General features: G+C 40.1%; 2 protein-coding genes and 1 long non-coding RNA gene across 7 annotated transcripts in view; 2 read left to right on the forward strand and 1 right to left on the reverse strand.

Annotated features, from left to right (window-relative positions):
• The first annotated feature begins 3351 nt into the window (after positions 1-3351).
• Positions 3352-5517, forward strand: TMEM139 (transmembrane protein 139). Of its 2 annotated transcripts, XM_077164644.1 has the most exons (3): positions 3352-3381; positions 4323-4572; positions 4794-5517. In XM_077164644.1, the coding sequence occupies exons 2-3, from the start codon at positions 4340-4342 to the stop codon at positions 5173-5175; spliced, it is 615 nt and encodes a 204-aa protein (XP_077020759.1). In that variant the 5' UTR covers positions 3352-3381; positions 4323-4339; the 3' UTR covers positions 5176-5517. The 2 variants fall into 2 exon arrangements, with proteins under 2 accessions (XP_077020759.1, XP_077020749.1); XM_077164634.1 differs by lacking the exon at positions 3352-3381 and having other exon boundaries at positions 4302-4572.
• Positions 5518-7245: 1728 nt separating this feature from the next.
• Positions 7246-27371, forward strand: CASP2 (caspase 2). Of its 4 annotated transcripts, none has more exons than XM_077148376.1 (11): positions 7246-7402; positions 9151-9301; positions 10030-10197; positions 10343-10424; positions 11014-11108; positions 11381-11557; positions 17065-17193; positions 17349-17439; positions 20843-20992; positions 21199-21308; positions 21475-27370. In XM_077148376.1, exons 1-11 carry the CDS (start codon positions 7329-7331, stop codon positions 21604-21606), a joined length of 1359 nt encoding a protein of 452 aa, XP_077004491.1. In that variant the 5' UTR covers positions 7246-7328; the 3' UTR covers positions 21607-27370. The 4 variants fall into 4 exon arrangements, 3 of the variants coding, with proteins under 3 accessions (XP_077004491.1, XP_077004510.1, XP_077004498.1); XM_077148383.1 differs by lacking the exon at positions 7246-7402 and adding an exon at positions 7437-7668 and having other exon boundaries at positions 21475-27371; XM_077148395.1 differs by lacking the exons at positions 21199-21308; positions 21475-27370 and adding an exon at positions 17525-17585 and having other exon boundaries at positions 20843-20951.
• LOC143673645 (uncharacterized) overlaps positions 7686-27923 on the reverse strand; it is a 31828-nt gene continuing 11590 nt past the window's right edge. Inside the window, exons 3-4 of the long non-coding RNA XR_013170497.1 lie at positions 9182-9305; positions 7686-8391 (exon numbers count right to left, since the gene is read on the reverse strand). This is a non-coding gene — a long non-coding RNA (uncharacterized LOC143673645). The remainder of the gene's footprint in view (positions 8392-9181; positions 9306-27923) is intronic.

Consider the following 27923-nt stretch of genomic DNA (forward strand, 5'->3'; position numbering starts at 1 on the left):
CTTGTGGTGGCTTGCTGGCAATCAATTTCTTGCCTCCATCACGTGGCGCTCTGTCCCTTTAATCTCTTCCTGTGGCTTCTGTTTCCATATCCAAAATTCCTTTGCTTATAAGGACTTTAGTCATATTGGATTAAGGCCCACCCTGCTTAGGTTTGCCCTCATTTTACTAGGATCTTCAAAGATCCCGTCTACAAATGAGTTCACACCCACAGGACCAGGGATTAGAACTTGAACTTGTCTCAACCACAAGGAGAACCCTTCAGCTTCTAGAGACCACCTGCATTTCTTGACTTGGCTCCTTCCTTGCATCACTCTTACCTCTTACTATCCACTGTGATCTCCTGCCTCCCTCTTTCAAGTACCTTTGTGATTACATAGTTTCCTCCTGGATAACCCAGAATAATCTCTCCGTCTCAAGATATTAACTTAATCACATCTGCATCTTTGAAGGGCCATTATTTAGAACAAATACCACAAATATGATCTCAGTTATGTCTCTATCATGATGTATAAAATTATATTTCATTACAGTATTATGTTGATCCGGGAATAAAATATTTCAAAATACTTCACTTTTACCTGTATATCTTTTTAATTTCCATTTAAAAAAAAATAATTGTTCCATCTGTTTAAAACAGAAAAAAATATGAAGATATAGCAAGATTTTAAAGATTCACATTTGGGTACAATTGAATACTCTCCCCATTACTTTTTAAATGTATCAATTGATTAACTTAATCCTGAGGTTTATCCCAATTTTAAATGGAATAATCTCTTATTGAAGTTGCATATTTCCCAGCTCTGCAGTCTTCCTTCAAAGTCTTTAGCATCCTCTTTTCCTATTCCAGTTGAAGACTTTAATTTTCTCTACATAGACTAGAAATATTCTAGATTAATCATAAAGATGATATTCAGTAATATCCCTTACACACTTAATTTAGACCATAATTTTGAACTACCAGTAGGATCTAGCAAAAGCTGTGGAATCTAAATGCCCCTGTATTTTTGGTAGCAAAGAAACTGTTAGTTCTTCCTCTACCTCACTTCTGAGTAATAGTTTTCAGGTGGTTATGTAATATAAAATTTATAAGCAATTATGTCAGTAATCAAAATTCAATATAGAACCACTTTCTTATATTGTTATTCAAATTCCAAGCTTAGCAAAACACTTAAAATGTTTTATATATTTATTTTCTTAGGTAAAATTCCTTGAAGTAAAATTCTGTTGATAAGGGGAAAACACAAGTAGTAATTTTAAAACAGATTATACATGCATACGGTCCCCTTCCAAAAAAAATGTATTGCTTTTTTCTTTCTTTGCTTTGTATATATGTTATATTTTACAATGTAAAAAGTTAAAAAAAAAAAAAAAGAACATAGCCTTTTCCAGGGTACATAAAAGATTCAAGCCAGCCCTGGGTAAGCATAAAGAAGAATTTGAAACCATGCAAAGAAAAATAACAGAACATATGGGAATGAAAGTTATAATAACTGAGATTTAAAATACGCTACAGGCATAAAACAGCAGATTTGAAGAGGCAAAAGAATGGATCAGTGACCTACAAGACAAAGCATAGGAAATCAAAAACAAAAGAACAGATAGAGAAAAGAATGGAAAAATTTGAGCCAAGGTCTCGGTGAACTGAATGACAACACGAAGTGCACAAACATATACATCATGGGTGTCCCAGAAGGAGAAGAGAAGGGAAAAGGTGCAGAATATTCGAGGAAATAATGGCTAAACACTCTCAACTCTTATGAAAGACATGAATACACATGTCCAAGAAGCACAGCACCCTTCAATGGAATACACACAAACAGATCTACTCCAAGACATTTACAAATCAGAATGTCAACTGCCAAAGATAAAGAGAGAATTTTGAAAGCAGCAAGAGAAAAGCGGTCCATCACATACAAGGGATGCCCAATAAGACTCAGTGCTGAGCTCATCAGAAACCATGGAGGTGAGAAGGCAGTGGTATCATATATTTAAAATACTGAAAGAGAAAAACTGCCAAAAATTATTTATCTGGCAAAAATGTTCATTAAAAATGAGGGAGAGTTTAAAATAATCACAGATAAACAGAAGCTGAGAGAGCTCATTAACAAGAGACCTGCCCTATAAGAATACTACAGGGAGTTCTGAAAGCGGAAAAGAAAAAGGAGAGAGAGAGAGAGGGTTAGAGGAGAACATAGATGGAAGATTATCATAATGGTAACTAAAAGGATAAAAAGAGATCTGACAAATAAAAGCCAAAGGATAGAATGGTTAAGTATATACTACTTTAATAGTTATAACATTGAATGTTAGTAGATTAAACTCTCCACTCAAATGACAAAGATTAGCAGAATGGATTAAAAAATATGATCCACCTATATGCTATCTAAAAGAGACTCACCTTAGACCCAAGATACAAATAGGTTGAAAGTGGAAGGCTGAAAAAAGGTATTCCGCACAGATAGTAACCAGGAAAAGAGCTGGGATAGCTATTCTACCAGACAAAATGGGTTTTAAATGCAGAAACTGTTCTAAGCGACAAAGAAGGACAATTGCGTGTTAATAAAAGAAGAAATAGCAATTATAAATGTTTATGCACCTAACAAGGGTGCCTCAAAACGTTTAAAAAAACACTGGCAAAACTGTAGGGAGAAACAAGCATCTTTCCAATAATAGTTGGAGACTTCATCAATAGATAGAATATCTAGACAAACGATCACTAAGGAAACAAAGAACTTGAATAAAATGATAAATGAACTAGACCTAGCAGACATATACCAAATATCGCAGGGTATACATTCTTCTCAAGTGCCCCGTGCATCATCTGCCAGGATAGACCACATATTGGATCACAAAACAGGTCTCAATAAATTCTAAAAGGCTGAAATTATACAAAGCACAGTCTCTGATCATAATGGAATGAAGCTGGAAATCAATAACAGGTGGAGAACAGGAAAATTCACAAACAGATGGAGTTCAATCAACACACTTGTAATCAGTGGGTCAAAGAGAAAATTGCAAGAGAAGTTGTAAGACAAATGACAACAAGAACACAACTTAAACTGCCTAGTAATTAAAATGCAATGTGCACTGAGAATAAAACAGAGGAAAGGTTAATTCTAACTCTGGTCCTAAGTACAAAGATCATTGATAGGGAAAAAAATGTTCTCATTAAGACGCTGTAGGGGTGGGTGGAGTGAGTAAAAGCAAAAAAATCAAGACGGGGCAGTCAGAGGTCTGCAGGAGGGAGGAAAGGGGAGGAGGAAGACTGGGCAGGGACTAGGGGATTGAGGTGGAAAAGAAGGTGGAGCTAATGGGCTCCACCTTCTCTCCTCCTCCTGCTCCCCCCACAACCTACTTTCTGCAGAGTCTGGCTGAGACAGGTGAGGGAGAATCTTGTAGGGCTGGTGTCACGGGTGATAGAGTGTCATTGGATTGGGGCTCGGGGTTAGGAGGGGATCCGGACCCTTTGTCAAGTCTGTGACTCCTTGGTATACAGAGTTCAGGGAACTCCTGACACGCTGGGTTTGGGTTATGGGCTGCCTAGGCATTCTTGCTGTGTTCCAAGGAAAGAAAAACCTTCCTCTCCCCTCCAGCTTCCTAGCTTCTGAGGTTAACTCCTGAAAAGAAGCCTGAAATCTGAGTTAGGGCTAGCAGGGGTTGGGGGCACCCTGCCTGATATGGGGTATAGAAGAAAACAGCAGTTATCTGGGCCTTTGTCTGTAAGGTTGTTTCTCAAGTATCTGTGTCCACGTATATTCTCTCTCTCACCCACTGAAGCATGGGCCGAGCAGGAAGGAAATGGGAAGACAGGTGTCAGGGGGTGCGGAGCTCTCTCCCCCATCCCACCCACCTCGGGGTCTGACTGAGGGCCTCTGACTGAGGAGGTGGAAGCGACAGTCAAGGGCAGTACCAGCCCCATCACCTGAATTCCACAGATACCAGTGAGCAGTGAGGCCCAAGGCAGGGCCCTCCCAGGACTGGATCTTGGATGATATAGAGGGCCAGAGCTGAAAGGGAGACCCCAGGAGCAAAGAAAAAATAAGAAGGCAGAGCTATGTCACCATAAATTCCCATGAGGTCTGGGAGCCAGAACTCCTGGCCTGATTTCCTATAGCTATTCTAACCAAGCTGATACCATGGACAACAGTGTGGTCCTAGAGATAAGTACAGAGCTGGAGGGAACCCAACAGACAAGTTATTTTGGCCATCTACTTGAGATTGAAGAGCCTGAAACCCAAAGCGCATACTATGATTACTCAAGTATCGGATATAGCCGTGATGCCAATTGCTAGTTTAGACACAACTATGTGTCTTTTTGCAGGAGCCTGGAGAGGGGCCATGCTGCCCAGACACTTGCTGGGGCGACTAGAGAAGCCGATTTTCTTCCTGTGCTGTGCCTCCTTAATCCTGGGGCTGGTTTTGCTGGTTATAAGGCCAGACATTGCCCCTGTTGCTTATTTATTTTTCACCTTGGGTGGCTTTTTCTTGTTTGCCTGCCTCCTTTCCTGCTTTCTGGAATACGGGCTTCGATCAATGCAGACAAACAGCCCAGGACCCTCAGACAGTGCACGGTAAGTTAAGGGGTGGGCAGAATGAGAGGAATACACCTTGACACAATTCTCCCTGAATCCCTCTAGTTTCTCAGGTATAGTCTCTGCTTTCCCGTGTCACGCGTCAGTGAGAAGAGGGGCCAGCAGTCAGTAGAGAGGGTCTATTGCCAATAGCAGACAGCAACAGTTAGAAAAAGGGCTCCTTTCAGGAAACCACCCCGACCTTATTTCTCCTCCCTCAGGGATAATGAAGCCTTTGAGGTGCCAACCTATGCAGAGGCCGTGGTGCAGGAATCACAGTGCCGCCCCCAAGAGTTGGGTGAACCACCACCCTACAGCAGTGTTATCCCTCCAAGACTTGAGGAGGGAGAGCCAAGCCATCCAGAGGAACGTAGGACAGCCAGACTGGAGAAACGAGCGGGCTCAGAGGGGTCTATGAACCAGAAAGGAAGACCTGGATTGGTTCCAATCAGCCTTAGGCTTCGGGGACCACGGGCTGTGTCCACTGTTCCCGATCTGCAGAGTTTGGGGGTGCCTCCCAAATTGGAGCCTCTTACTCCACCTCCCACCTATGATGTCAGCCTTGGTCACCTTGATGATGATGTTTTCTATGAAAACAACTGAACACCCTCCTGAACTACCGTCTCATGATATAGCATCTCTCCACATCCGACCCATTCATTCATTTGACAAAATTTCCCAATGACTACTATATATCAGGAGCTATGTTTCTACCTGTACATCACAAATGAACACAAATGAACCTATAAGGGATCAGGCTATACTATATCCTTCCCAGTTGAGATGTGGGTGACATAGTTTGATTCTTGCAACATTCAAATAGTTACCTTACCCCAAATCAAATATTTTCAGAGTTAGATTATGGGGGAGGTGGGGAAGTGATCAAGAGACTGGAAAAGGAAGAAAATAAATGACATTTGAGTGACAACTTGTTTCTTTTCCAGGTGCTTTGATTCTATTAAATTGCTTATGCTTTCCAACCTTGTGAAGTATTATTATTGCTTTCATTTGAAAAATGAGAATCCCCAGGGTCAGGGAAGTTTGATAACCTGCAGAGGGCACAATACTAGTAAATCGTGCAAAAATTATTTGAACTCTGCTCTTCCGATTCCAAAGTTCACTGTGTGTTCAATACAAGATAATAGGAAGCCAGGCTATCCATACATTCCCAGTCCCTGTTTTGGGGCAATTGCTGACAAGAGGTAGAAGACTCTTCATATTAACAGAATGGGGACCAGTTGTGGCTACAGATAGGGTGGGCTGAGTGTGACCAGGAGTGTGCTTACCCTTCCCTAGGAGCGAAGCTAATCAAAGCTCCAATGGGGTGCAGTTGCTATGTGCCTCCCCAGCTCAAAGGCAGGAAAATGTCCCCACTACAGGGTCCCTTTTCTGACAGGAAGCAGTGGAGTAACTTTCCCCAGGTAGCAGAATTTCCAATTTTGAGAATTGGTGACTGTGACAGTCAGAATGGATAAAACGTGAGTTTCTTGGCAGAGAATGAGGGGAGGAGTGGAAAGGAGACAAAGGGGGCATGTCTAAGACTTCTGATGGGTTTCTCTACCCGGAGGGAGGAGAAGAGGACAAACTCGATCAAAGGAGTTTTACTGGGAGGCTATGAGGTGGTGGGCTGATGCCTAAGATGTGACAGCACTGAGCAGGGGAAGGGGTACAGCTTGTACAGGATAGTTGGGGCGGGGGAGGGAAAGGAAAGTGGATTTTTTATTGTTTACCTTGGGAGTGAGAAATTGGCAGGCTAAGCTGGGAGTTATTGCAAACTTGTGGCCTCCCAGGGCTGTAAGTGCCAGAGGGAGGATGTTGGATAAGGGGAGTTATAGCAGGAATGCAGCTGCCAGAGATGGGATGCAAAAACACTCATACAACTGCCATGTGGGCTGGAGCAGTTTTGGTTTTGCAAAGGGGTCCCTGGAAGTTACGAGTGGGGGAAGTTTCCTGGAGTGGTTACTAAGGGTCGGTTATTCCAAAGGGAAAAGGGTTCTGCCTAACAACATCCCTTTGAATAGTCCGTCATGAAGCACGGGGGCCACTTACCCTGGGTTTTCAGCCGCATCCTTGCACTCTAACCATTAGGAGTTTACTCCAGGGTCCCTGTCCTGCTTCATCAGATCCCAGTACGGAACATCAGATTTCTTGGAAGCATGTGCTGCGGCTGGGATGTAGGTTTTAGCCAGGGGAAGAAGTTAAACCACCAGTAACCCCACCGCTTCTCAGGGGGTGCACTCTCCACTGAAGCTTTCATTCATTGGGCTGCTATTTGTCTAGGGCCTTCTAATAGTCTGCACGTATTCCTCACCCTGGCTCCAAAAGCTCAACTTTAATAAAGTGAAAAATCTGGTCATGCCTTTCTTCATAAACTTAATGAGATACGCAGGCATTGGGGACGGGTGGGAGTGGAGAGGAACTAAGGGAGTAGGAACCATGATTTCCGCGGGAACCAAAGACCAATCGGATTCCCGCGTAAGATACGGCCGCCTCCTCGCTCTTCCCCCTCCGCGTCTCTGTCCCCGAAGCGCTCTCTCTCTCCCCATTGGACGGTGCATCCACAGGCAGAACTCTGCGCCTGCGCACGCACTAGCACCGGTGGGGCGGGAGCCGGCCCCACGTAAGGGTGAAGCTGGGGAAAGGCAGCGCGCAAGCGCACTGTGCGTCTGTGGTTGGGGGAGGGATGTGGAGGAAGCGACCGCTTTCGGTTTGTTTGGGTTGTGGGCGGTGCGCGCACAGCCCGGGAAAAGCGGGAAATGGAGGCGCCAAGCGCGGGATCCCGGCCAGCCTTACAGCAAAAGGGGTTAATGGCCGCTGACAGGGGGCGCAGGTGAGTGGGAAAGGGTCCCAGGGGCCCCCACTGGGGTCCAGGAAAAGGGGATGCGAATTCCAGGCATATGGCCCTTGCGCCCCCTCCCCTTGGAGCCCCTGAAAGCAACCCTGTCAGCACTTCTGCGGAGGGTGGGAGGCCCAGCTCAGCACCTCGATCCGCGTTGAGCCTAGTGCAGCGCAAAGAAGGGCCTCTGGGGCTTGTCCTTCGTGAGCCAAGACTACCTCTGCCTCCCTTCGTGCATCCCAGGGGGGCGCTGAATGATGGTAGGTCTTTCCAGGCCTGCAAATTTGGGCTTTTATTAACAATTCTCTATTCTTTTCTCTGGTTCTCCTATGAAGAACTGTACTCCGTCCCCTTAAAAATCTTGAGACCGTACGCTTCAGCATTCTGTACAATGTGCATTTGGTTTGGATTGAATAGGTCTTGATCCGTATTGCTCTGGGTAAAATGAGCACATTTTTCAAAGAATTCACACAGATTTTAAGTATTTTGAGAAGATATAGACGTTCCTGTGACTTCAAGTGTCTGTATCTCTTGCCCCAGTCATTCCATTTTTTGGCCGGTATCACCCAGGATAACATTTTAATGCCCTTCATCCAAACCCAGAGGATTAATTTAGGAATTCAGAACAGTAATCTTGCAGAAATACACAGAATCTAGACTTAAGAATTTTGTGGCCCATTCTGCACCTTTTCCAAACGTTTGGAAAGTTCACATTTAAGTTCCTCCCCATAATATAGTGTACAGGAAGGAGCAGGTTTGTGGAGAGTTTAATTTGAAGTGATGCTTCAGATGAAAATTAATGAGTTGTTGATTGAAAATTCACAAGTCGGGAGTTGAGAGAGTTCTGAGAGTAAGTTGAGAGCTTGGATGAAACTGTCTAGAAAGAATGTCTTTGGGGAAAGGAAAGAGGAGAAATGATACAGTCCAGTGGACAATCAACATTTAAGAGCAGGCCAAATGTCCGTCCTAGAGAGAATGGTGTCCTGGAAACCAAGGAAGAAGAAAGTTTAAAGGAGAGAATGCTTACTGGTAAACTAAGGGAAAAAACCTGAGTAACCTGCTCATTTTTACTATGCATCCTATGGAAATACTCAGCATCTAGCTGGGATGTTATCTTGAAGTTGGCCTAGTATTCACTTACCAGGATTCATATATGTCATCACTGTTACGCATTGGTGTGTTCTAAGATGATTCTTAAATAGGATTTTTTATTTTGTGTTGTTATTGTAGCAGATATTTACTAAAAGTCTGAGGTAACGGGTATTATTGTAGAACAGAAACAACAGGTTAAAAGGGAGTTTCATTGTCCCAAACCCAAAATTCATTGGCCACTTTCAACCCTGGAATATTTTCTGACCATTTCCGCAGCCTAAGGATACTACTTGTGCCTTTTTGAGTTCACTGCCTCTGAGACCCTGTTTTTCCCTCCTCTAACTGAATCCCTGGCCAAGATGCATGGAATTTCATGGAATTGATTTTAGATGCAATTTTTTTCACCACATCTTAACATCTTTGAAATCAAGTGCGATGAATATATTCCACAAAGAATTACACATTATTTCCTTATAATCAATGTGTTGCTATTAACATGTCTTTTATATTAACCACGTGCAATAAAATATTCTGAACCTTGCTTACTATAAGTCCTTTCTTTTTGTTCTTCCTACCCACATCTCTTCCACCCCACTCCTTGTGGGCCATGTCTTACACTAACTGCCTTTCCCTCTCCCTTTTATCCATAGGATACTGGGAGTGTATGGCATGCATCCTCACCATCAGGAAGCTCTAAAAAAGAACCGTGTGATGTTGGCCAAACAGCTGTTACTGAGTGAACTGTTAGAGCACCTCCTGGAGAAGGACATCATCACCTTAGAAATGAGGGAACTCATCCAGGTATCTGTAAGCAAAAGAGAGAAGCCAAAAAGATAAATTGGTTGTAGGGATAGAAACAGAATACAATAAATTGTGAGAATGATGTAATTCCTTACCAAGGAAATGAAAATGTCCTTTGTTTTAATTCCTACTTTCTAAAACAAATACCATACAATGGATTGACTTAGCAAGAATCTATTGGTTCAGTGGTTGCAGAGGCTAGATGGCTTGCTTCCTCCTAGGGTTGGTTTCTTCTACCTGGTCAGTATTCTTTTGGGTTCCTTGGCTTTCCATCATATGGCAGTACACATGGTGGTGTCTTCTTTCTCTTCTGGGTTCTGTTGACTTGTACTTTCTTGCTTCTGTGGCTTCTCTCTCTGTGACCTTCTCTATGAAGCTTCTAGTAATAGGATTAAGACCTATCCTTTTTCAGTTTGGCCACACCTTAAGTGAAGCAACCTCATCAAAAGGAAATATTTACCATGGATTCACATATACAGGAATGGATTAAGATTAAGAAAAGGCTTTTCTGAGGTGCATACTAAGCCACGACTCCCTTTCACCTTAGAACATTTTAAAGGAAAAGATACATAGTTCAAGAATAACGGGAACAAATTCACCCATGCATACTTTCCTATAAAAGGAATTCTTGAAATGAATGTTGATACTACTAGGAAGCTCATTTGGAGAAAGATAGTTACAGCTAAATAAGTAAATATGACTTTACATTTTTTATTCTTGCATCTTAGGCCAAAGTGGGCAGTTTCAGCCAGAATGTCGAACTCCTCAACTTACTACCCAAGAGGGGTCCTCAGGCTTTTGATGCCTTCTGTACAGCCTTGAGGGAGACCAAGCAGGGTCACCTGGAAGATCTGTTGCTCACAACTCTCTCTGGTCTTCAGCATGTACTACCACCGGTATGGAACCCTAGAAGTATGGTATATTGAGAAGGGTCAGTTTGGCAGGAAAAGAGTTTTTGATGCATGGTGGGGGAGACTAGATTTTTATTTGGGCTGAACTATCTCCCTAAGGCTTGACATGGTGGGTGCTGATTTCTTACAGTTGAGCTGTGACTATGACTTGAATCTCCCTTTCCCAGTATGTGAGTCCTGTCCTCCTCACAAGCAGCTTCGCCTGTCTACAGGTGAGGATTGATGGGATAAAAGGGATATGATAGATTGACTTCTCTTTTGTTATCTGGTATCTGGCTTTGCCCTAGCACAATGTCTGTTTTCATTAATATTTAGAATAGTCCCCTCAGTGAATTTATCAGTCTAGCTGGACACTTTAGATGGGGTATTAGGTAGGCCTATTTCCCTTCCCTTACAGATTATATTCCTGTGGTGATTGGCCCTTGGAGTAAAATGTATGGGTAGGAGATTTTTATATGATTGACCTGTCTTCTCTATAAAAGGGAATTATTTTAGAATGAGAAATGACTGCACTTTAGGCCATTAGCATGCTGGTGTAGTCTAGTGATTACAACAGGGATTTTATCAGCTATCCCATTCTGTCCTTCAGTGAATTGACCACCTTCTCCATGCAGGCTGAGTGCAGAGAATCCAGTGATGAGCAAAAGCAGGCAGGTTCTCTGCCTTCGTAGAACTTAGAAATAAAGTAAGAGAGACCAGTGTTTATCAAAATCCAAGTTCAAAAGGTTATCTGAAGTTATAATGAAGTTTTAGGATTGATGCTTAGATTTTATATTAGTTTTTTGGCTCTCTTTGCCACAGATACTGTAGAACACTCCCTGGACAATGGAGATGGTCCTCCCTGCCTTCAGGTGAAGCCTTGTACTCCTGAGTTTTATCAAAGACACTACCAGCTGGTGAGTCTTGCAGAATGGCAAGAAGAAAAGAGTTAGGAAATTAGATACCTCTCTTGGGCATCTGAACCTTGTTTGTATGTACATTTCCTTTCTGCTTCATTAGTCAGGAAGTTGTTGCTGATTGAATATCTTTTCTGTGCATCTCCCCGTTTTGACCTCACAGTGTTCAGAGAAATATGATGTCTTTGTTTTCTTGAAATTTCTAACCTAGTAGTGGAAGCATAGTTTCTATCCTTAAGAAGCTCGTAGTCTAACTGGCCTCTTCTCTCCAGGCCTATCGGTTGAAGTCTCGGCCTCGTGGCCTGGCACTGGTGCTAAGCAATGTGCATTTCACTGGAGAGAAAGACCTGGAATTTCGCTCTGGAGGGGACGTGGACCATAGCACTCTAGTCAACCTCTTCAAGCTCTTGGGTTACAACATCCATTTTCTACATGACCAGACTGCACAGGTACCTGAGGCAAGAAACTGATATGTAAATCAGAGGGCTGGGTTGCACTTTAGGACCAGAAACATCTGCAGCTCTTGTACCTGCTGGAGTATGTCTTCTAGGAGTTATATATATATTTTTACTCACTTTGTTCTGCCTCTCACCTTGCAATTTAGTAAAAAATAATTAAAGCTATCTCAGTGTTGATATCTCAGGGTAGCTGTGCCTACATAGAGTAATAATACTCCAGGGTTGGGTTCTCTGTTTATATGTTCAGAAACTTGATTCCTAATCACTCAGGAGGTGCTGAAACACTAATATTCACTCTAACCAACTCAGAAAAATATTTGTAAGCCAGGATTATTCAGGGCATTTACCTCTTAGTTGGTACTGCTACTTAGGAATCAAAATTTTAATCAAAAGATTATTTTGGGGAAAAAAAAGATTACTTTGGCAGATCTAATTCTAGCAAATGAAAGTTTGCTAGAATTAATAAATATTCTGTGGCAATCTAATGAATTAGTGTAAGGGGAAATTCCTTTATCTTATCGGTTGTGTGGCCACAAGTTACATCTTAAGGTAACTACTTCTGGAATAGATTCCTACAAATCATGAACATTTTCATAAGAGGTTATTCCTTGTTAACCTCAGTTGGGTTCGTTACTTTTCTGCCTTAAGATATTACTATTTTGAAATCAATAATAGCCTATTGGTAAATGTATACTGTCTCTTTATTTTGATTCCAAACTAATTGTACTTTACTAAACTTGATTCGGAGTTGTCAGTAGTAAATTAACCTTTCTAGAAAATTCACTTTGATCTGTTGAGGTGGGAGATCTTTGTTTTGTGTTCCGCAATGTCTGTGTTCTTTGTTTTTGTTTCCCAGCTGTTCTCCTGTGAGAATAATTATGTATTTACTGTACTTCTGTTAAGGCCAGTTTCATCATTAGGTACCTGAGTGTTGCTCTTTACGTGCTGTTTCTGCCAGCTGCCCAGTCATAGCCCATGAAAGTAGTAAACCCACCCTTGTTTCAAAGCTATGGCTGGAACAGCTTCTTTAGTCATCAAATATTCAAGCAGGTTAAACATTTTCCTGAGGAGGCTAAGTATAGGACATCACCCATAATTCCTACAAAAGGAATCCCTGTTAAATCACTTAACAAAATGTAACATATATGTTTTCTTAGAGGTTTTGGTCTACCTACTCCTTTTTTTAGGAATTTATTATGTCATGGTTTCAAAATTTTTTGTAGTTGATAAGCAATCTTTTATGTCTGATATTTAAAGATACAGCACTTAGTCATCAAGTCAACTATGAAATGCTTATTCAGAAACTTTGAGTAGATGTGGTAGACTCACCGGCTGACTTCATAAATACCATTCCCATTTAGTGAAACCTGATGCAGATTTAAGGATCTATTAAACCCATAATTATCTAATTATTCTATAGCTAGAGTTGCAGTAGAGTTCACTTTTGAGCACTTTATATTGGGGGGACTAGATTAGCTACCAGAGATTTTTTAAATGTTTAGACCATGAGTTCAGGGAACTTCAATTAAATGAGGGAATCCTGACTTCAGGGGGAAAAAATATCCCCTTATAATCTTAAGAGCCAAGTAAGATTAAAGGCAATGTATTCTACAGTAGTTGAGGAAGAAACAATCATCTGGGTATCTATGTTCAGAAGAATAAAGAGAGGTAGTTGAAACTTGAGGTGACTTTGCAGAATAGAAGCTATTAAAACAAAGAGAAGTGGTGAAGGCATCCTAGGCAGGGAGAACACGTTATAGACCAGAAATGTGTATGTCATATTAAGGGACCCAGTGGAAAAATCAAATGCCCAAGGCAAAGGAGTACCAAAACTAAGTTTGAAGATAAAATAAAACCAAAATGCAAAGGACCTTAAATGTTCTCCCAAAGAAATTGGAATTCCTTGTTTTGACATTGGAACATGATTAGCAAGTTTTGAACAGAAAGGTGATAGATCCACAGTGATAATTCTGAAGATTAAAATGACAGTCTTGTAAGGGCCGGTAGAAATAGTGATCTGTGGTAAGAAATAGTTTGGTGGCTAAGTCAAAACATAGATGCAAGGTGGTGAAGGCTTAGACAAGGATATTGTATCAAACGGGAAGGAATATAAGGTGGTGCAATGGTGGCTCAGTGGCAGAATTCTCGCCTGCTGTGCTGGAGACCCGGGTTTGATTTCCAGAGCCTGCCCATGCCAAGAAAAAAAGGAAGGAATATTTGTGACAGGTAGTACAATAACAATGGCTCAGTGGTACTTGATGGCTAAATAACTGCATTATGATGAGAGATGGAAAAATGCAGATGGAATCATGGGCCTCAGAGGAAGTTCAGGACAAAGAATATAAACTTGGGTATTATCTATGTAGGAAAAAATACTTATTCTTTAAATGAGAGAGCCTGAGATTCAGAGATCAAAGGAAAGAGAGTTTAGAATTGCAAGAGCAAGACTGACCTTGGTGTATAGCTATGCATGGTAAGATCCCTGTTTTGATTTGCTAATGCTGCTGGAATGCAATATATAAGAAATGGATTGGCTTTTACAAAGAAAATTTATTAAGTTACAAATTTACAGGTCTAAGGCCATGAAAATGTCCAAATTAAGGCATCAACAAGAGAATATGTTCACTTAAGAAAGGCCACTCATATCTGGGGTTTCTGTCATGTGTGAAGGCACATGGCAATATCTGCTGTCCTCTCCTGGCTTCTGGTTTCAAGTGGCTCTCTCATATCCTGTGGGCCTTCTGGTGTCTCCTGGGGTGTTTTCCTTCTGCATCTCCAAATGTCTGTGTTTCAGCTTTCTCCAAAATATTTCCCATAAGGTGATTAACAACCACCTCAATGGGCAGGGTCACATCTCCATGGAAACAACCTAATCAAAAAGCCCAAACCTACAAAGGCCCAACATGATGGGATTAAAAGAGCGTGGCTTTTCTGGGGTACATAACAGTTTCAGAACAGCACAATCTCTATAGTCTAATCCTGAGGTATGGAGATTTAGAAATGTGAGGAGAAGAATCAATGCCTGGCAGTGACCAATCAAACTTTTGAAGTTATAAACCAGGGAGTTATAATAGGTATAATAATTTGGTACATTAAACATCTGTACAAAATACTCTCTTCCTGGTGGGACCATTCAAGAGACTAAACTCTTTAATCACATAATTGTTTGAAGAGCTAAGAAACAGCCAAAAAAATTCAGATTTTTTTTTCCTAGCAACCCTTTTTGAATTTAGGGATAATCCCATTTAAAACTGAAAAATGATATAGAAAGTGGTATATTTTCCTTTAGAAAAACTTTTCTCCTTGCTAGTGATGGGGAAGTACACTGCTTCTCTTATTGTCCAAAGCTCATTTTTAAGTATTTCTCATCACTCTTTTGTCATTGCATCTACCACTTGAGAGATTACTGGTTCTAGAAATACAAACACTATATAGTACAAAATGAGATACATTTTAAAGTGGCACATTTCTTATTACCATGTGGTACTGACTTTTAACTTGTGTTTGGGTCAGAAACTGCTTTGAGAATTTAAGGATGAGCTATGGGTCATTACCTGCATTCCCTGGAAAATGCAGCAACCTATAAAGTTGTGCATACAATTTCAGAGGGTTCAGGCTTTTTATTCTCTTCTGTGTTCTCTACCTCCCAACCAGAAACACCCGCAAGAGTTAAGAACTTGCTATTTTTAGAAGTACTGTAATTTTATCAGACATAAATGTGCAAATCCTATTTTAGGTTGTGCTCCATTTGGGAAAATATACCCTAATGACTAATCCTCATTTATTGATTGGGTTTAGTCTTATTAAATTCAGTTACAGTGTGTGTTCTCACTTTGGGCTTTGTTGTCTTCTGTTTACTGACCTAATAGTCTCATTAAGTTCACAGTGCTTATGAGTAGGTACCCAGGCATACATATTTTTATTTCCTTCTTCACCAAAATTAACTTCTCTAACTATATGTTAAATATAATTTAACATATATGGTCAGCTCTAGAAGAACATTTACAGTTATGCATTTTCCAGAAATTATGTATTCTTGAAACAAAGGGGTTTTGAATATCTTTTATTCTCTTAAGATTTTCATTGTTATAGTTGTCTTCTGTTTGTCAACAACAACAACAAAAAATACTTTCTCAATAAAGCCAATTTCTCCATTTCCAGTTAAGTTGTAGACTTTGAAGTCTTTTGAATGTAGTCTTTCCAAGCAAATAGATCAGTAGTTCTCAACTTTAGAGTACGTCAGAATCACTGGAAGACTTGTTAAAACACATATTGCTCGGCCCCAATTCCAGATGATCTGATTCAGTAAATCTAGGGTGTGGGCCAAGACTCTGCATGAATTACAGTTCCTAGTGTTTTTTATTTAGGGATAGATGCGGTAAATGCAAGATATATGTGTGTTGTAACTGTTCTGCTTAGATAGCATATTTTTCATCTTTATTACATTTCTTTCAAATTAATAATAAGCTGAACTTGCTTTTTTCTCTGCATCTCTCAGAAGAGATGACCCAGACTTTTGACTTACAGAGGGAGAGCATGGCCGATATGGTTTAAAAACTCATATCAAATGATTATACTATTAGGTATAGTATAACTTTCCTTTATTTAATGGACCAAATGCTTGAGGTAGAATGGTATGCATGTATGGCATCTTAGTGCACCATAAACTAGATACTTAAGGTGGACTGCAAAGTTGACCAGTAATATGATCCTTTGAGAAAACGATATTTATCTTTAATAGGCATGCATGCAACAAAAGCAAATATTTGCAATATGTACCAGACCCAGTGATAAATCTTATTTTCTTATAAAGTGAAAATTGCAGCCTTGAGAAACTAAAATAACTTGTTCTGATTTATGTCACCAAAATTCAAACCTAGATAAATCTGATCCCATAGCCCATGTATTTTAATTATTACCCTGTACAGAATCCTTCTGTCATAGTGTGCTCTTCACTAAACAAAATGTTCTATGTAGACATTATTATTCTCTTTGGAAACTTACATTCTCAGACAGAAAACAACTGCTATTCTCTATTATGGTGCTATTAACCCTTTGACACAGAGCAATTTATTTTCTTGTAATTGAATAAGATATATTACTTAGTTGTTCACACACTCACCTGGTGGTCCCTCTTGAACATTTAAGTACAAGGGCATTTCTCTAAAGAAGGATCTGGTTAATGATCTGGGAATGGTGTCACAGTTAACGAGCTGGTGATTAGCTTCATTACTAACTTACTTTAATCCAGGAGTCTGTGAATTACATGGAATTATACTCAGAACTTCATGACTGAAGTTATGTGCATTTTTCTGTTCAATTTATAGATCTCTTTAGTCTCTCACAGGGTCCATAACTTCTAATACCATTGATCTTACTTAAACTATGCAGAAAATATTTTGTCTTCTAATAGCTTAGGGTTTCAAACAGATAGCAAAGAAAAACTTATACTGGTGCTGACTACAGTGAACAACACTAAAAAAGTGTCTTTCTCCTAGGAAATGCAAGAGAAACTCCAGAATTTTGCACAGTTACCTGTGCACCGTGGCACTGACTCCTGCATAGTGGCACTCCTCTCTCATGGTGTGGAGGGTGGCATCTATGGTGTGGATGGCAAACTGCTTCAGGTGTGTATCATCTTGTGGCAGCTGACTGTTGAAACCAGGGTGTTCGACTCTGCTGTCTGCCTGTCTTGCCAGTAATAGCTACTGTTAGATAATAGGACACTTTAGGATATCTTACTGACTATTGAACCTCCCTTCTTATTTAATCTTTCTGGCAGCTGCAAGAAGTTTTTCGGTTCTTTGACAATGCCAACTGCCCAAACCTACAGAACAAGCCGAAAATGTTCTTTATCCAGGCCTGTCGTGGAGGTGAGTGCCCTGGCAGACCAGCACCTGGGTGGTGGCTCCTGGGCAGCCTCCCACCAGCTCTCACTTTCCTGTTTGCTCCTCTCAGGTGCTATTGGATCCCTTGGGCACCTCCTTCTGTTTACTGCTGCCACCGCCTCTCTTGCTCTGTAAGTGTCTCCCAATGCATGGGTTGTGCTGGGACTTGGGCAGCCCATGGCTCTCAGGTTGATCAGCTCTCTGTGCACCACCATAATCCTGTTCTCAGGTTTCTTTACCTTCTTTTCTGAGAACTCTTACTTTTTTCCCATGCTTATTAACTCTGATATACTTTTTTTTGTTAATTCATTCAGATTAAGGATTTTCTCTGTCTCCTCTTCCTATCCCTCTCACTTTATCCCCTTCCTTTTTTCTCTTACTTTCTCTTCCCCTTCCCACTTTGTTTTCTTTGTCTTCTTCATTTCTTCCCTTTCGCTACTTTCCTTTTACTTCCTTTTTCATCGGTGCTTACATTCTTGCCTCCTTTCTTCTTTATCATTCATGTACCATGCAAGATAATAATACATAATCCCTATGTCAGTCTTTGACTTCTGCTCTTTTATGAGCTGCTTTTGTCCTTCTTTCTTGCATGTAGTCTGTTTTTACACCTTTCAGAGCCAAAAATGCCAAGAAAAGACTCATAAGGCACAGGCATGCTCTCATTCTGGAGGAAAACTGTTGTAATTGAAAGTTCTGACAGTGAAGTCAAATTCAGGTTCCACCACTTAACTAGCTCTGTGAAATTAGAGGTTACTTGATATCCCTCAACCTCAGTTTCCTCAATATAAAATATTGATAGTTGTACCTAATTCATAAGGTTGTTGTGAGGATTAAGTAAGATAATGCATATTAAGGGCTTACTTAGCACAGTACCTGGCGTATAGTAAATTCACAATAAATGCCAGTTATAACTTATAACATGATCATTGCTCTTAAGGAGCATATGGTTTGGTTTAAAAGTCACCTTGTCTAAATAGTCAGATAATTAATTTTATCTGCATATTCAAAAACTGAAAATGGTTAATGTCATTGTTATTATCTTCCTAATATTACACTAGAATATAATTTAAGGTCCTTCAACTTGACTAAGACTATACTAGGTACTATCAGGAATACAAAAATGAAAGAAAGTGTGCCCTCTGTCTTTAAGGAACTTACTAATTACTCAGGAAAGTAAAGCAAAAGTGCACGAAGTAGCTTGAGAATAGTTTGAAAGCCCCATATAAACAGGGCAGACTTTAGTGAGATACAGACTGTATATATGAAGTACACTGTAAGGAGTAGATCATTTAAGCAAGCTTAGTTTGACGAGATTTCACAGACATTTGAACTCTCAATTTGGACCCAGAATGATATGATTTACATGGCTGTACAGTAGCAGATTCTTTCACAAGGAAAAGGGAATACAACATGATAAACATGTCAAGATAGAAGAATGTGCCCTTCCCCACATAAAAAAAAAAAAAAATGGTGCTCTGAGCCAGAGGTATGCCCAGTTCTAATTAAAACAGGTGTTCTGTGTAAGTATGTATTGAGCTTTGACTGGTCGCATAAGGTGGAGCCAGTTGATCATAGGCAGTTAGTCACTACTGAGATTTTGGACTACAACAGGTAATAACAGCTGTTGGAAACTTAAGAAATAGTTGATGCATTGTTTCCAGAAAGGTTGCCATGGCAGGAGCTTCACTAAGGAAAGGGTATGTAAAGACAAAAACTTATTTTTTTTTCACTGCTGTATCCTCAGGCCCAGAACCCTGCTGAAACATGGTAGGACTGAATAAATATTGAACAGTTGGAAACTAATCTGCCTAAAAATTGTAGCAATAGTAAAGGTAGAAACTGATATAGGGATAATGTGAAGAAAGAAGTATCAGAATTTGTTAATAGCTCTGAGGCATAAAGGCAGAAAAGGAGTTTCTTTTCTTTTTTCCTTTTGAGAGACACATTCAGTTTGTCTTATTCCCTTTGGGGGGGCATAACCAGCAAAATAAAGTTAAAACATTCATGTCATTTTATCTTCCTATATTTCAAAAAGATATGTATAATGTTGGGTCTGGATAGGGAGAAATTGGTCTTTTCTGAGGTAATCTGAATTTTTCTCTTCCTCTTCTTTTCCTTAAAATTAAATCTTTCAAGGAATGCTCAGTAGCCAATTGTTCCTTTGAAAATTTGAACTCACCTGTCTTCCTACTTTAGTTAATAGAGTTATTATCTTTAAAAAGTACTACCTTTAGTTGCTGTCTCCCTAAAAGAAGCATAGACTCTTTGTGGGCAGGGACTTTTTCTTCACTATATCACCAGGACTTGAAACAGAAACAAAGCCTGGAAAATTGCAGTTGCTCAATATTTATTAAATCAGTAAGTCTTGGTCCTTTTCTACACAATTCTTCAAGCTTCACTTCCTTCCTTTTTAAGCTTTTTTGAATATTGCATGGAGCAGGAACATTGTAAAAGAGCAGACTTTTGTCTTTGGTGTATTAAGTTGTGAGCCCTCTCTGTCTTTCATAATGACAGAACACCTACCCACACGATATAAGACAACAATAAAAATAAGAACCTCTTAGATAGAGGACACTCAGGTTGGGCATGTTCTCAGGTTGGGCATATTCTCAGGTTATGTTGAGAAATTACTGCTAAAATTGAATAAATGTGTTCTTTATCAATTTTGCGGGAAATAATAGTCAAATTATTCCAACGTTTAAGTATCCCTCTTAAGATTTCCCTCTTAATCTTAAGATTAATTTCCCTTTCATCTTGGGTGACTGCTATAATTATCTTATGAAATGAATGAACATGTAGTAAGTGATGGAAAAATAGTATCAAAAACACCCTAGAAACAACTGATCATGCTTAAAGTTATAAATTTTTTAATTAATATGTAGATTTGAGGTTGTTATTTTTAAATTGCATAGATGTAATAGTCATTTTTGGTTCAATAACTTGTTTTCTTGTTTACATGATAAAACTATCAGTATTTCATTGTGTTCTCTAATACAAAGCCCCATGCTTTCTAACTGTATTACTTATTCAACAAGTAAATCATGGGCTTCAATTACTTTTAGGTCCTTTTTCAATTAGTATTTAATTCGATGCTTTTCTTGTCTTGCACAGTAATAATAGAAAATGCTCAGGTCATGTTTGTCCTCATGTGCTTGAACATGGGCCTGCCCTATAGAAGGCACCTCCTGTGTAATGGCTGCATGGTGGGAGAGGAATGAGAATAATGATTTATTTATTATTATTTTTATTCATCTGTCATAGTTCGGAGACAACAACGGAAATGGCTTTTCCCACCCAAGTTTGTAGGAAACCTGGGCTTGCCTTTGACAGGTCTGAGAGGGATGGGAGGAAGTAACACCTTTGTCCATTCTGTCTTACCCTTCTATAGATGAGACTGATCGTGGGGTTGACCAGCAAGATGGAAAGAACCATGCAAGATCCCCTGGGTGTGAAGAGAGTGATGCTGGTAAAGAGGAGTTGCTAAAGATGAGACTGCCTACTCGCTCTGACATGATATGTGGCTATGCCTGCCTCAAAGGTATGTGAAGTTCCAGAAGAATGATAAGGTAGAGAGTTTAAGAGACTGTATTCACACACTCTTAGACTTAAACTTTTTATTGGGGGTAGGAGGTGCTCTATGACTGGGAAGAGTACAAGGGGCTATAGAAGTCTAGTTTGATAAGTCTAGCTGTGGGAGTGTATCCCATGACCTTCACACTATGGTTAACACTGTCCTGGTTGCAGGGACTGCTGCCATGCGTAACACCAAAAGAGGTTCCTGGTATATTGAGGCCCTCACTCAAGTGTTCTCTGAGAGGGCTTGTGACATGCATGTAGCTGACATGCTTGTTAAGGTAAGTCCCTTCAGACTGGGTCTATGAATTTTTTTGCATCTTCATGCTACTCTGCTTTCCTCCTGCCTCACACTGTTTTCTCGTAGTCTCTTTATCCTTTCATTGCGTTGGTGTCATGAACGCACCAGATTCTCAGACTTTGGACTATTGGTTTCTGTCTTTCCAGGTGAATGCCCTTATCAAGGAACGTGAAGGCTATGCCCCTGGCACAGAGTTTCACCGATGCAAGGAAATGTCCGAGTACTGTAGCACTCTGTGCCGTCATCTCTATTTATTCCCAGGATACCCTCCCACGTGATCCCACCTCCCCATCAGTCATGCCAAATGGAGTCCACTGGACCGCAGGTGTGATAGAGCCTTTTCTCTTCAGGACGGACGATTTCTGTTCTTCCCTCTCAGGGATATGGGAATCTCCCAGGCTTGTTTCATATGCCCATGATCTCTGCTTTGAAGCTTGGGGCTACAGGCAGGCTCCTCCTATGTGTGAAGCTCTTTACCTGTAGAGCTGCTCTGGTTGGATTTGTTGTTAGGAATGTTTGGCTGCAGTAGAAGAGGCTGGCAAGTAATGTGAGGAACACAGTGTCTTTATGGGAAGAGGATGTGTGGGTTTCCTTAATTTATGTGTTCGATTCCTGCCCCTCAGGCTTTTGTAAATTATGCTTGGGTAATTGTCTTTATTAGTATAGTTAAGATGTTTCAGAGGTCGTCTCCTGTCTTTTCTTATCCTAGACCCATTTTTCCCTAAGTGAGAGTTTGAAAGGTGTCCTAATTTAATGTAATGTAGGCATTTTCATTTGGTTTTGAAAAGCCAGACATGACTGACGAGAGACACACGCTGCTGCTGTGTGTGCTAAAATGACCTATGCATTCCCTTCAGTACTACAAAGCTGCCCAGTTGAAAGGGTGATCCTCTCAGCTCCACTTTTGGAATCTAACCTTTCAGCAGACGTTAGAGTGTGGATGCCTTGCATCTGTAATTCATTCATCTTTGCCCATGGAAGTTCCTAAGATCTTTTACTTGGTTGTTCATTCTGGGACCTTATTATTGAAATGAGCCTTGCAGAGAGTCAACAGAAGGTGGATAAGCATGGTACCTTCCTCATACTCTGTAATCATATCAACATTATCTTCTGTTTTCTTCCTAAGAAATGTCCCTTTTCTCTTCGTTATAATTCTCACTTGCATTTAATTGAACTATAATGCATATCTGGATTTTTATAAAGCTTCCTAGTTGTTGTCTCCCTGCTTCCTGTTCACTTCTCCCCACTTTACATTTATTTCATCCTTTTTATTGCTGCATCCAAATGTTTCTACTCCTTCATTGGATCATTCAACTGTTTCATTGGATCATTCTACTGTTTCAGGTTGCAATAGTACCTTGTTCCTTCTTTCTTTTTCAGTATTAAACTTGAGTTCTCTTTGATTTTATATGGCCTTACTTCCTTTTCTCAAAGTTTTCTCCATTTTAGTGTGGCTTTTTCTATACATGTTATTCCTTCAACTTAGATTCCTTCTTTATTTCTGCTTAAATAAAACTAATGTGTTAAGTCCTTCTTTTCTACTTTCGTTCTTACCCCAGAATGAAAGCCAAAAGATTAGCTTTTCAGAGTCATTTTTGTTTTTCTGGTTTTTTTGTTTTCAATGTGTATCTAGTCATATCCCTCCCTTACTTAGAATCCTTTGGCTTCCTGTTACTGCTCAAATAAAATCCAAGCTCCTTAACTTAGTATAAAAGGGCCTATGAGATCTGGCCTCTGCCTTTCTCTTGAATCTCATTTGTTAATTTCTTTTTAAGCTCCAATCCCAGTGGGCTTCTGTCAGTTTCTCAAACATCCTGAGCTCTTTCTTGCCCTAGGACCATTACGGGCATGATTCCTGGGTCTTTGAAGCTCTTCATTCCTTCAGCACTCTTGACATGACTGACATCTTTATTCTTCCATTCTTGGTTTAAAATACTCCTTTCCTGTGGAAGCCTTCTCTAAGCAATCTTCACCTGAGTTTTTTTATTATTATATCCTGTTTATTTCTGCTTCCTCTACTAGTTTCTAAACCCCATGAGGGCACAAACTGTGTCTCTTTTATTCTCCAATACGTTTTTAGTGCCTGACACTTAGTAGGTCTTCAATAAATGTTTGTTTGATGAAGGAAGGAAGAAAGCAAGAAAGCCAGCCCTCACTCGAATCCTACTTGTTTGATCGAATCCCTTTGCACTTAGTAGACTGTATACACAGTTTAGTGTTTGTACTCTATTTTTCCATGTGTTCTGTTTTATCCAATGGTATTATTAGTTCCTTGAAAACAATTGTCATATGTGAAACAATTTCCTTATATCTCCCACAGTGCCTAACACAGTGCTAGGTCTGTTGTAGTTAAGGTGCTAAATAAGTATTTGTACTTTCAGAAAGATGGTTTGAAGACTTGTTGCCCAAGTCTTCCCCTTGGATCAGTATAAGATGGAAGTACTTGGGTGATATAACCTTCCCTCTGCCAGGATTTTTGTATTGCCATCAGGTGCCAAATAAATCCTCATATTTATTACCAAATATGTGCCTGATATCTCTGTTACTGTAGATAATCAGTCTTCTGAAGTCCAGATAGTTTCATTTACTTAGCCCCTTACAATATTCCTCACCACCTCAAAAAAGCATGCCAGAACTGAGAACCCATTCTGATTTTGCATCTGTGACTGTTTTTGTTTATAGAGGTATGACCCCCGTCTCAATGGGTGTGGCCGCCACAGGCAACTACCCAAAATATGCTCTGTGATTTCTCATGGTTAGATAAAATGGAAGAGTCATTAGTAAGCAGTATTGGCTCTGGGTGGGTGTTTTAAATTATGGGATGGAGGCTGGAGAAACCAGTTGGGCTGGAATAGGAAAATGAGAGAGTAGGGATGATAGAATGTCATTCTTCACATGGTTCAAGTTGGATTTAAAGTTTTCTAGGTGAGCAGAGATTGCAAGAAAATTCTAAGGGAGTATGGCAGAGATGTAAGCAATGAACTGTAGAAGCTGAGATATTCTTGGCATGCAGGGTATCTAAAGTAGCTGCCTGGAAAGGGAAATGTGCAGGTATGGAGTGGCTATTGAGTTTAACAAAAGATTGGAGATTCTGTAGAGCACTTTAAAAGGATATGGACAGTTCCTAGTGGAAGAGGGTAGGTTCTCGAGGAAAGATTGAAGAGGGATTAAGGTGAGCCAAAGCAAGTCACCAGATGGAGGGAGGAGAATTGGCTGAAGAAGAATCATTGGGGCAAAAGGATATGAAAAATGAACTGAAACTGATTTGTTGTACTGCATGAAAAAAACAACAACAGTGAGATAGCTCCAAGGGAAGGTAGGACATAAGTCTAAAATTAAGAAATTATGGAATAGTGGTAGTAAAGAAAGTACCTGCTTTCCAGGACAGGAAAGATTTTTAAAGATATTATATGTTGGAGATTATCGAGCAGCATCTGTCGCTGAACCTGAGATTCCATGTCCTTGTCATCCCTGCCCTTGAACAAGCGTATCAGAGGTTGAATTTCACAGCTCTGTTCCCTCCAACCCTCACCCTCCCTGCTTACCTTCTGCCAGGGGATTCTCTTCTAAAATTATCCCCCTCCCTGAGCCGAGGGCTGCCTTTCTTTACTGCCCTCCCCCATCCTATTTCTTACAACACAGAAGGAGAAAACAAGAAGAAATGAAACAGAAACAGATAGAGATGCTGGACCAAAGCTATGATTTTTAAGAGAAAGGGAAGAATTTGCTAAGGAAGAAGATAGTAATAATAGCTACAATTTATTGATTGCTTAACATGTTACAGGCACTGTACTTGGAACTTTGTATTTTATTCTCACCATAGTACTTTAAGGTAGTCATTTTCCCATTTTTTTCAGAAGAGGAAAATGAGTCTGAGACTTTAAGTTATACAAATGATCAAACTTATGTACCTTTAAGGACATAGACTCTAGAATCAAATGGATCTAGTTTTGAATGCTGGGTTCTGACTTTTAAATATCGGAGACCTTGGCTAGGGTACCTCAGTAGACTTCAGTTTCCTCCATGTAAAAATGAGGACCTTTAAAAGCCCCTGTGAAACTTAGAGGTGCAGCCTCTTGGAGGGCAGTGTGGTGGTTCTGCAGGAGGCTAGGGGTAAGGTTGCATATGGTCCTGAAACCCCTTGCTCATATATACCTGAAGGAACTGGGTGTAGGGACACAAATGGACATTTGCACACTGGTGTTTAGGCTGTAGTGTTCTCGATTCACTATGAATGGAGGTGGGCTAAGGGTACAACTGAGGAATGGAAGGGGGAACTGTGGTATATACATACAGTGGACTGCTAAGCAGCCATAATAAGGAATGAAGTTGAGAGGCGTGAAACTAGGTGAATGAACCTTAAGTTAGACTGTATGTTGAATGAAATGTTGAAACAGAAAGACAAATATTATCATGCCTCACTCATATGAACTAACTGTAATATAAAAACTTGGTGAACTGAAGTCAAGAGCATGGGTTATCAGATTGGGGCCTATTATAAAGGGTCCTAGATTGTAATTTCTTACAGTAGTCACATATATTCAAGAGTTATAACTGTTGTTTCTAAATTCTGAGATAATGAGCTGTTTGTATATGAGACTCAGAGTTAGATCTCTAATGTGAAAGTTAACAGCACCCCAGAACTGCTTAAAAAGTTGATAAAGGAATCAGACTTTGACTAGAGATATGAAGGAAGCTGATCTGGATAGGACTAAGGTAGGTCACATTACGGGGTAAAGTATGATATCATGTATTTTAAGCTTCAACTTCTATGTGACACCAAAGGCAGAGATGTTTATTTGATGCAAAATTTATATTTTGGGTAGCACATTACCTAATTTAATTTGTATGGTCAGTTTCGTTGAACACCATAAGTACATGGAATCTTGAATAGGACTTGAGATCTTGTTGGTTTATCCAGGTTACTGTGATGTCCAAATATATCCCAGAGTAGTTTGAGCAGTGAATAAAAAAAGTATTTGCAAAGTCCCCTTGGGGAACTGAGGAGAAAGGAGGAAATAGTCAACTTCTCCATTTGGAGAATTTCCCATATTCGCACAAGAAGTGGGGTCAACCATATCAATAGGCCAAGCCCTCAATCTTGGGATTTGCCCCTATGAAACTTAGTTGTTCGAAGAATAGGTTACGCCTTCTTAAATTATGCCTAAGAGTCATGCCCAGAGAACCTCTTTTGTTGCTCAGATGTGACCTCTCTCTAAGCCAAATCAGTGAACTCACTGCCCCACCACCCCCACCTCACCCCCGCTACGTGGGACATGTGCCCCACCACCCCCACCTCACCCCCGCTACGTGGGACATGACTCCCAGGGGTATAAATCTCCCTGGCATCGTGGGACAGAACTCCGTGGATGAACAGGGACCCAGCATCATGGGATTGAGAAAGTCTTCTTGACCAAAAGAGGGAAGAAAGAAATGAGACAAAGTTTCAGTGGCTGAACGATTTCAAACAGAGTTGAAAGGTTATTCTTATGCATTATATAGCTATCCCTTTTTAATTTATGGTGTATTGGAGTGGCTGGAGGGAAGTACCTGAAACTGTTGAGCTGTGTTCCAGTAGCCTTGATTCTTGAAGACAATTGTAAACAATGATAACTTTTACAGTGTGACTGATTGTGAAAACCTTGTGCCTGATGCTTCTTTTTTCCAGGGTATGCGCAGATGAGTAAAAGTATAAATAATATGGGTGATGAGAGGTAAAATAAATTGGGTAGATGAAAATACTCATGGTCAGTGAAAGGGAAGGTGAGGGTAAGGGAGGAATGAGTTTTTTTCCTTTTTTCTTTTTCTTTTTCCAGAAGGATAAAAATGTTCTAAAAATACTTATGGTGATGATACACAACTATGTGACGATATTGTGAGCCATTGATTGTACACCATGTATAGACTGTATGTGTGTGAAAATTTGTCAATAAAAATGTTTTAAGAAACAAAAATAAAAAATATAAAAGGTCCCTGTGAAGGTTAGTGATGCATGTCAGTCACACAATGCAAACAGATCATAAATGCTAGATACCTGTTAACCATTTAACATAATAAGCTTCAATTCAGTAATACAAGTTAACCTTCAGTGCTTACTGTGGGTCAAATATGAGGCTAAGTTTTTTGCCTGTGTTATTTTATTTTCTTAATCCTGAAAATTGCTGCTTTTCGGCATATGAGGAAACTGAGGCCAGGATGTGAAACAAGATTTGTCAGCTTGAGTGTTTGCTCTTAACTAGCAATGTTGCTTGTTTTCTTTTCCGTAGCATCCTATTTTTTTTTCTCCTCACTTGTTGGGCTATAAGTTTTTCCCATTGAACTGGGAGAATGAACTATGACCCAAGGACTTCATTCCATCTTAACCTAGATGGGTAGAGATGTGGGTCAAAGTATGTTATGTTTGATAAAGAGGAAAGCTGAAGAAACATCTGTCAGGTGTTCCAGGGAAAGCTAAAATACAGGATATTGAAAAGGATAAAAGTGTTTTAAAATGTGGGGAAGGCAAGTCAAATAAAGAGTAAAGAAATGTCCTCAGAGAAAGTTGCAGCTGCCTATGTGAAATTTTAGAAAATAGGCATGCATTCAGTACTAGGCT

The sequence above is a fragment of the Tamandua tetradactyla genome, chromosome 1 (assembly GCF_023851605.1).
Source record: "Tamandua tetradactyla isolate mTamTet1 chromosome 1, mTamTet1.pri, whole genome shotgun sequence".
NCBI classification, from domain to species: Eukaryota; Metazoa; Chordata; class Mammalia; order Pilosa; family Myrmecophagidae; genus Tamandua; species Tamandua tetradactyla.